The following is a 10016-nucleotide window of genomic DNA, read 5'->3' as shown; positions in this document are numbered from 1 at the left end:
TTGCTCAGTCACCACCACGGACGTCAACCCCAGAAGAGGGGTGAGTGTACTTGGCCTACCTACCTACCTCACCCAGTCTTCACTCCAAAGGGTGCTCCAGCTCCGGTGAAACAGACCTGGAACCGGCGCACCTGCCCCCAAAGACAAACAATCTTTCTTCAGAAAAATTTCTAAATTCACCGTGATCTCAACACTGCATGTGGTCTCTTCTCTAAATCTTGGCGGCAGAGAAGATGCCAAAGCCGGAAGGACACGCGCACGAGAGCACAACGGAAAGGGAATCCGGGGACGAAGCTGGCCACTGACGCCAGATGCTGCTGGCCGATGAGACGCAAAGGCGCCAGCAGCACACGGGGAGGGCGCAGGCAGCAGGTGGGTTGCGTGGCGTGGCGTGGCGTGGGCACCGGCGCTGGCAGGTGGGGCCCGCTGAGCTGGCGGGGATTATTGCTGCCCCCGGCCAGGCGTGGCACCACGTGGGGGCCCAACCTGGTTGTTCGCCGCTGTCTCGCCGGTCTTGCGCAGGGAACCCCTGCTTTATCTCAGTATTTGCGTTCTAGTCCACACACAGCTCTATGGGAATACCTTTGTTTTCTGTGTTTCCATCTGTGGTTGCTCTTGGCAAGAGACTTTTATGCCGCTTGACACGTGAGAACTCACGCGAATTTACACTCCGTACCAGGGCTGGCCCTGAGGGGGTGGCAACGAGGCGGCCGCCTAGGGCCCCCGAAATCTTGGGGCCCCCTCCAGGGTTTGCAAGGAGCCCATGGCCCAGATCATAAGGAGGCAGCGACCTAGACGCACGTAGTCCACGAGTAGTCATGTTTTTCTTTTTTCCTTCGCGAGTTCGCCGCTTCGTGACGATACTATTTCCCCAAGGGCCCCAATCATGATATGTGTCGCCGATGTAGATCGCTCTCCGCCATGCGGCCGACTGGTCTTCCTCTAGGTCACCGGGCCCATTGTGTTATCCCGTGTTTGTGAGATGCCTCTCATGTGCAAAACAAAGCCATTCCACTTATAAGGTCATCCCTAACCTCCTCTTTCTAGTTGGTCACGTTCATATGGTGCAGCAGCAGTCAGATCTTTGAAGGTCCCGCATATGATGCAGTACAAAATTTTGATTTTGTGTGCCTGTTGCTCTATTTCTTACTTCAATTTGGACTTTGTCAACACAACACCAATCGCCTTATCTATTGAAAAAACTGCGTGCTATGTGCTCGATTGTCGTTCTTTGCATTCTCTCCACAAATCATCATGACTGCAAATTTAACTTAAAAATTGGAAGAAGGTCTCAGCTATTCTTACAAGCATAACTTCAATCCAAGAACGGTTATATAATAAAGCCACTCAGACTCCCATAGCCATCGGGTAGGTAAATGATTTTTTGTTGTTGCAAATGAAGCTTTTAAACTTTAAACCTTTCATCTTGATGTTTACCCTCTATCAGATATTCGATTTGTCTAATTAAGTAAAGGAATACACCATTTACAATTTTTGTTTTATTTTGGATCAATAGACAATAATAAGTTAAGTAAAGCAATGAACTAAAAAATGAGATTATTATTTTCATCTTTATAGTAGGGGCCTCGGGTTGTAATTTCGCCCTGGGCCCCCAAAATATCAGGACCGGCCCTGCTCTGTACCAGAAGAAATTGAGGAATGCAGAGATGTGGCATTCATGATTTTTGCAAGATTCCACGGGCTCTTTCACCAAGCTTGACTGCTGAACATGCAATATGTCTTGAGTTGGATCAAGTCCGAGTATTGTTAGATTTCTCTATGCTTTTTGACGTTAATCATAAATGAAAAAACCGTAAATATAAGCTTGAGTATCAGAACATTATTACTATTATACACACATAAGCATTGCGACTTGATATAATTTATTTTTTTGTTAAACCTTGGGTATGCCATTGCTCGAAACACTACATTTTCTATTGTTCCTGTTCATAAATGTTCTTGCGAATGAACATGACAAGTGTTTAGGCGCTGCATTCGGACTTTTAAAATCTAATACATGTCAAACCCCAACACGCTATGAATTTCCATTCACAAAATTCAGCTCATTTTTGTTCATTCGGAACGTAAGAAGTTTTTCTCCAAATGAAGATCATGAATGATGATAGCATATTACTCCCTCCGTCTATAATATAAGAATGTTTTTAACAATATAGTATATTACTTCCTTCGTTTTTAAATATTTGTCTTTTTAGAGATTTTAAATGGACTATCACATATGGATGTATAGATATATTTTAGGGTATAGATTCACTCATTTTGCTTCGTATGTAGTCATTTTTTGAAATCTTTAGAAAGACAAATATTTAGGAATGGAGTGAGTAGTAAGTGACTGTATTGTAATATGCGGAACTATTGAAGGGGCTAAAGGAAAAGCGTTCACATCTCGCGCCACATATATTAACCTCAATGATTCTCCCACCCAACCCCTCGGAATCACAATTTAAACCCGAGAATTATCCCGACAAAAGTTTACCAAAATGCCCCCCAAACTCCTCACTCACCTCCTCCTGGCCCTCGTCGCCGTCTCCGGCGCGGCGGCGGCCCGGCGCCACCCGGCCCCGGCGAACTTCACCGCCTCGGGGAACCCCGTCTACATCTGGCCGCTGCCCAAGAACTTCACCTCCGGCACGCAGACCCTCGCCGTTGACCCCGACCTCGCGCTCGACCCCCAGGGCGCCGGCGCCGGCGCCGCGGCCGTCGCGGAGGCGTTCGAGAGGTACAGGCACCTCATATTCTCCCCGTGGGCGCACGCGGCCCGCCCCGCGTCGGCGGGGTACGACGTCGCCAGGCTCACCGTCGTCGTCGCCTCCGCCGATGAGACGGTACGGCTGTTCTTGTTCGCAGTGTGCCTGCCACTGCGAGGTTTGGTTGTCGCTTGCTTCGTCTGGGTAAGGAGCGCGAGCGTGATTTTTCTCCGTTTTTTCCGGTATGCAGCTGGAGCTGGGGGTGGACGAGAGCTACACGATCTACATCGCGGCGGCGGGCGGCGCCAATTCCATTGTCGGCGGAGCAACCATAGAGGTGATATTTCTTCTCTTCCACCACATACGTACGTTTGGGATGATTCTGCTGAAATGCTTTGTGGGAATTTCAGCGAAGGCAGCTCCATCCTCCCTTAATTACTTATTGTCACTGTGTAGATGTGGTGCTGCTCTGCTGCAGATGCAGCATAATCGTAGAGCACAGTTTCTGTTTGGATGAACTTTTTTCCGTTGGGATTTGGGCTAAAGCTTGCACATATTTTTGTGTCTCGTGAAATGTGGAAGCGAACACTTGGGGTCATTTGACAGACATTCATTCAATCAGTTAAAAACACACAACTCCAGGCACAAAACACTTAACCTCGGGTTATCTTACGAGCAACTGCCACGGGGAATGCTCACATTGCTGTACATTACATCAGTTGCGGATTGGGTTTAAGTGATGGTCAATGGTTGTGGATCACTTAACAACTATGGTTAGTTTCTGCTAATAGTACAGTGACAGTTGTGTTCATCTCAACCTAAATTCTTCTACATAGGACGGTCTAACAGCTCTCTTAGATGCACAGGTTCTGACAATTGAAAATTAAATTAAATTTATTGTATGTAAAATTATTTTATCAGGAAGGAACTTATTTATAGAATTGTTCCACCTTTCTTCTATATGCACAAGCGTAGTGTCACTGAGGCTATATTTTGTCTGTCTTTGTAGGCTAATACAATATATGGAGCTATTCGCGGACTAGAGGTATGACCATGTTTTGCAGAATTTTAGATTTGAGGAACCCCATTTTGAATATATTTTGTGTTAATAACCCTGCCACTTGTACACCTGTTTTATCATCTTTAAAGACCTAGTTAGAGCTTATAGAATCTCCTTGGTCGGATCATTGATCATAAGCACTCACTTGAACATACATGTGGTCTGATGTATCCATTCACTAATCAGCATTATGATTTTCCCCCTTGTTGAATTATTTGACAGACATTCAGTCAGTTATGTGTTTTTAACTACGATACAAAAAATGTCGAAGTGCGGTATGCACCATGGTACATTCAGGATGAACCACGCTTTGCCTTCCGTGGCTTGATGCTAGGTAAGTATCAATTACTCTTAATACTTTTGCTAATATGACTGGGTAATCGACTGCAATTTTAATGCAGAATGCCATGTTGATTAGTCTTCCCTCTGTCACTTCTATTGCAGACACCTCAAGGCATTACCTCCCAGTTGATGTGATAAAGCAAGTGATTGACTCCATGTCATTTTCTAAGCTGGTAACCTATTATCTTTGGGATCATGCTACTAGTTTACCTGAATTACTTCTCCTTTCTCCGTAGCTTCATACTCAAACTAGAGTTGTGTCCAGTAGAACGTTCTTCATTGGCATATCATCGACGAACAATCTTTTCCATTGGAGATACCATCATATCCAAATCTATGGAAAGGTTCATATTCAAAATCAGAGCGGTACACAGTGGAAGATGCACGCTATATTGTCAGGTATGTTAAGTTTGTAATTTCAGTTTATATTTTATAACCTTCTTTATATTATGTTGTCAAGTTTTTTTTTATTTCACTTATGTACCTGACTAATCTTCTCTATTTGTTTTCACCGCGACTTCACCATGCTAAAGTTATGCTAAGAAAAGAGGTATGTTCTCCAGTTGATGAAATTTCTTGTCATCTTATCGTGTTCTGAAACAAAAAAATCTGCAAGGACTACAGATATGCAACGGAAAGACACACTAATTCTGTTGAAATTTATGAGGGATCATATTGGTTAATTACATACTCACATATTTACCGAACACTTCATCACGTGTTCCTTAATGCTTGTGCAAACAATTAGTCCACTGCAAAGGCTTCACGTTTTTACTGTTCTTTACTTCTCTCAGGTATCCATGTCATGGCGGAAATTGACGTACCTGGTCATGCAGAATCATGGTGAGTTTGCCTGTAGACTTCATGACATACTGCCTCCGTCCCAAAATAAGTGTCGTGGCAAACTAAAGCCACCACACTTATTTTGGGATGGAGGGAGTTAGGAGTATTATGTTTGGATACCTTTTCTCTCTCTCAGTTGGTCTGTAATCCAAACCTAGTTACTCCTGTGCAAAATATAAAAAAAATCAGCACCTGTTGTTTTGTATATCATTTAAACAGGTTGTTGCTCCAGGCTCCCATGATTGAGTACATCAATATTTAATCACTATTTGTGCTATCTGATTAATTAGATGTATTACACACTTGTGTATCCAACTACCCAAGCAACTGAAGATTTAGTAAATAGGTTACCTGACTACGCAAGCAACCATTGCAGATTAAGTGTTTAATTTGTCATGGTTCTTGTCATATGAACTTATGAAGTACCCATTTGTTTTCTGCTCTGCAAATTTATGCATGCTTTTAAATATCTGCAGGGGAAATGGATATCCAAAACTTTGGCCTTCTGTTAGCTGTACAGAGCCATTAGATGTTTCTAGTAATTTCACATTTGAAGTAATAACTGGAATTTTGTCTGGTTAGACTCTTATCCCTTTTTTCTTGCAAAGTTCAGTTAACCTATTGAAGCAGAATCACTAATAGATGGTAGGCTAGCCAGCCTGGTTCGAACAGCAGCTTTCCCTTGATTAAAATTGAGGCCCAGTTCCTCCTGGGCATTACTCCAAAAAAAGTCAATTCATTTAAGAATTTAGTATTATTACTACTACTTATGTTCAATGTCAACTCCCTTGCTATTTATGTTTGAACTTGAATGTTTATTTTTCTTCGAAAGTAAACAAGAAAATATGAAAATAATAAAATGTGAAACGGGAAAGGCACATTATATGTTTATGCCATTCAGCATATATATCACAATTCACATTTGTATTTGGTGCTTTACCTGGTAGTGGTCCTTCACAGGTGAGTATGAAAATGGACCGAATAACTCAACTTTTCCTATATTTTACCATTATAAGCTTACTCGTGAAGTTATTTAATTAACTATATAATTTCATGAACCAATAATTTGTTAGAAACATTTGGCATGCCTTCTGTAGGGCCTAGCCAATAATTGTATGTCCTATATTGGATTGGACAGTTGGGTTCATTAGAAGCATGTGCATGCTATATTGACCACTGATAAGCAGCGCAAGGCATACATAATTCTGTATAGCTGTAGTAGGACCATCATCCTGTACAATATCTGCTGATGGCAGTTCCACAATAATGACCCTACTGTCAATGGCAGTTCTGGGACATTGTGTGTTTCCTGCAATACAACTGACCCTCTGACTTGAAATTTACTTTCCTTTTTTTCAGATATGAGAAGAATCTTTCCGTTTGGGCTGTTTCACCTGGGTGGCGATGAAGTATATACAGGTTGGTCTGCTTCTCTTGCCTAACAGAAGGCAGTTTGTTAGTAAGAACATGAAAGTTACAAGTTCTGAGAGTGGAGCAATTATCTTCCAATTAAACTGCTACGTAAGAGAGAACCTTCTTGTGTGCTGTACCAAATAGAAATACCTCAGTTTGAATTTGTAGGTTCTATGTGCCTTAAAAGGGACACATGTTATTTGTTTGGGGGGAATTTAATCTGATCAAATGAAGTTGCCACATAAGTAGGTGTATACCAGTTCTACATATTTTTGGGTACAGGATGATAGAATGATATATATTGTTATATCAATGTTCTGTTGTCTTACTGAGGTTTTGTTGTTTCTCTGAAAATTATCCACCTCATTTCGATATCCATCGCAGGCTGCTGGAATTTAACACCACATGTGAAGCAGTGGTATGAAATACTATCTGTGTACTTGGTTTCATGAATGATTTATCAATCTTGTGTTAGACGGTCTTCTCGTTTAATTACTGAGCACCACCTATGCCAGGCTTGATGAACACAACATGACTACAAAGGATGCTTACAAATACTTCGTGCTGAAAGCTCAGGAGATAGCAATTGATCTTAACTGGATTCCTGTAAATTGGTCTGCGCATTACATCCTTCCTTGAATTTATTTATTTTATTTAAAAGAGAAAGAGGTTTCATTTACCATTCGTCTGTGGCATTGGGACCCTCTTCATTCTGCAGGGAGGAAACCTTCAACTCATTCGGAGGAAGCCTCAATCCCCGGACTGTTGTGCATAACTGGTAATTCATAAGCCTGCTTTGAGCAACTGAATCAGTTTGCGACAACCATCTTCAAATACCCATTATCCAAGATAATTTGCGCATGAGCTGAACCTTCACATATTTCAGGTTGGGTCCTGGGGTCTGCCCTAAAGTTGTTGCAAAGGGTTTGAGATGTATAATGAGTAACCAAGGTGTATGGTACCTTGATCATCTTGATGTTCCGTGGGAAGAAGTCTACACTGCCGAGCCACTTGCAGGAATAAACGACTCAGCGCAGCAAAAGCTGGTACTGGGTGGAGAGGTTTGCATGTGGGGTGAGACTGCAGACACCTCCGATGTCCAACAAACCATATGGCCACGAGCAGCTGCGGCAGCAGGTATGAACTATACAAGTTGGGAGGCTTTCGTTGCATCCTCCTTTTTCTTTCAATTATTTCTCTAGGAACTTATGTGTCGCTATCAAAATAATGCAGAGCGTATGTGGAGTCAGTTGGAGGCCATATCGGCCCAAGACCTGGAAACAACCGTCCTGGCTCGGCTACACTACTTCAGATGCCTGCTGAATCACCGCGGTATCGCTGCAGCCCCAGTCACAAACTTCTATGCTCGGCGGCCTCCAATCGGCCCTGGCTCATGTTTTGTGCAGTAAACAGATCATGGAAAGTGTAAGATACACATGAGGGGGTTTGGCCGCGCCTCGATACACCCTCCCCCACACTGTACCAAAATGGTGTTGTCACTTCTACTGTACCATGTCTGTAAGTTCACTTGCATCCATATTACCCCATACACCTGTGACAATAAAACCCCATGATCCTTCCCCGTGTATTTCACCCCGAAACTCCAATAAAACCCCAGCTTTGCTCTATCCGACGGGAGAAAAGGCGGTCGCTGATGTAACAGTGTTCTTCGCGCGCCTTTTCAACAGTCCTGTTTGTTGAACACGAGTTTCCGGATCAACATTTGCAACTGGCCAATAGGCCAAGCAGGGCTCCTTTGAACTGGTAAAAGGGAGGTGATGTGAATCTCAGTGTGTGTGGATATTTCAACCGTCTCTGCTTACTCTACTTGCATTCGGATATTTTGGACCCCTCCATCACTTTCATTCATCACCCTTTCCCTGGATTTGTCTTTGACCTGAAAACACACACCCTTGCTTGCCCCAGTGCCCTTGCTGGTCCAAGATGGCATTAATGGCGCGTGCGATCCACGACAACATGTTCGCCGTCCCTTGCTTGGAGATGAGAACAAAGTTTCGGGCCATTTATCGCCGAAAAGGAAAAACCGTTCCTGAAAACAAAGAAAAGTTTTGGTCATTTGTTACAGGTCGTTGTCCTACCATGTCACCATCCTTTGGCCATATGTATCTGCTGGCTTTCCCCCCCTCTGCCCATTGTTTAGTTTTGCAGTGAGGCTGAAGCAAGGTATATACTGCCATAAATAACTGGGCTGCTGTCTGAAGCCTTTTTCTGTGTACCGGAAATAAGAGAAAGATTGGCTCTTGCCTCTTGGACTACTGATGCTGACTGAAGAATTTGCTTGGGATAGTGGTATTTTTTCCTGGTCTCTGATCATGACGTCTATCTACTATTTGCTGCTGGTAGCCTCATTTCTTGCTCGCCCTACAGGAGAATTTTTTTTTTCTCTGGATGAAACCAAAAATTGGTTTAGGGCTCGTTTGGAACACATGAATCCAGGCGTAGATTTTTGTTTTCAGAAGCGGATTTTCTGCCAAATTTTGCGATAAATTACCGCTGTTCCAAGCATTCCCATCCCATATGATATACTCCCTCCGTCTCCGTCTGAGAACAGAGGGAGTATTTATATTTGTATAACGGCCTCTCACCCTTGATACAGACAATAGATCGAGGACGAAAGAAGAAAGTTGAGAATAAAATAATTTGTTAATCTCTTTGTAAAGAAGTATAAGAGCGTTTAGATCACTATTTCTGAAAATGATGTTGTAGTTGAGAGGGAAGTCTAATAATTATATCTTTTTTTACGGTCACGACTGTGGAGTGAGCATGGCAATTCACAACAGCGACAGGTGCGTGCACAAGGAGACAATGGACCTTACGTATTGACCAAGATTGGTATTATTTCTGAATCAATAACCCAAAGGTATACGAACAAATTTAAATTATTGGCCTTGACCAGCTGACCACATATATATAAAACAAAACAAGAGCATGCGACGAGCTATAGAAACGCTAGACTTATCATACGTCCCATGCATATCCGCAGTAGTTTGTTGATTTGACCAACTCTCTTTTAAGAAATGGCCAAGTGTTCTGGTCTCCTATACATCTCACTACGTTGCATGGAGTGCAATAGCATAACATAACCATAATTTATTGCAAACATTGAAAATAGATACTCCCTCCGTTTTTAAATACAAGTCTTTCTAGAGATTTCACTAAGTGACTGCATATGAAGCAAAATGAGTGAATATATACTCTAAAATATGTCTACATACATCCGTATGTGGTGATCCATTTGAAATGTCTAGAAAGACTTATATTTAGGAACGGAGGGAGTAGATGGATGCCGAACAATCCAACCTGCCGGAAAAAGAGGCATTGCAAACGAATTATCATGCGGTTGAAGTGAGCGTATGTGCATTCTGGTACAAATTTGATGTGATATTACATAAGGAAAGGCTCGTGTCGACAACCGTGTGAGGTCTTTCATCCTCAATCTTCTGTGTGATTTTTGGCATTGCGCCTTCCGTTCAGTTCATTGTACTTGTAAGATAAAACGATTGTGATATCGTCCACACCGCGTGAGGTCTTTCATTGCCAAACCTCTGTGCATGTTTCTAGCTTTATGTCTTCCTCTCGTAGTGTGGTTCGGTACTTAATTTCGTCTATTTTCCACCGTGCTTTCATCTCGA

At 42.7% G+C, this 10016-nt stretch overlaps 1 protein-coding gene across 1 annotated transcript; it reads left to right on the top strand.

The window, feature by feature from the left end:
- Nucleotides 1–2441: 2441 nt before the first annotated feature.
- LOC125544570 (beta-hexosaminidase 1-like) lies at nucleotides 2442–7991 on the top strand. Its single transcript, XM_048708306.1, has 15 exons — nucleotides 2442–2843; nucleotides 2956–3042; nucleotides 3715–3750; nucleotides 3988–4099; nucleotides 4210–4280; nucleotides 4376–4506; nucleotides 4641–4657; nucleotides 4902–4950; nucleotides 5427–5527; nucleotides 6310–6369; nucleotides 6748–6781; nucleotides 6879–6977; nucleotides 7082–7141; nucleotides 7250–7500; nucleotides 7597–7991. Exons 1-15 carry the CDS (start codon nucleotides 2499–2501, stop codon nucleotides 7770–7772), a joined length of 1629 nt encoding a protein of 542 aa, XP_048564263.1. The 5' UTR covers nucleotides 2442–2498; the 3' UTR covers nucleotides 7773–7991.
- The last annotated feature ends 2025 nt before the right edge of the window (nucleotides 7992–10016 follow it).

Source organism: Triticum urartu, chromosome 1 (genome assembly GCF_003073215.2).
Source record: "Triticum urartu cultivar G1812 chromosome 1, Tu2.1, whole genome shotgun sequence".
NCBI classification, from domain to species: Eukaryota; Viridiplantae; Streptophyta; class Magnoliopsida; order Poales; family Poaceae; genus Triticum; species Triticum urartu.
The sequence above is the reverse complement of the archived record's forward strand: the minus strand, read 5'-3'. Positions and strand labels throughout refer to the sequence as shown.

Bases quoted from the DNA above. Each gene is read 5' to 3' on its own strand.
- LOC125544570 (XM_048708306.1), top strand. From the start codon at position 2,499: ATGCCCCCCAAACTCCTCACTCACCTCCTCCTGGCCCTCGTCGCCGTC. The intron at 4,281-4,375 runs GTAACCTATTAT...TGTGTCCAGTAG, and splicing joins CCATGTCATTTTCTAAGCTG to AACGTTCTTCATTGGCATAT. The intron at 6,370-6,747 runs GTTGGTCTGCTT...TATCCATCGCAG, and splicing joins TGGCGATGAAGTATATACAG to GCTGCTGGAATTTAACACCA.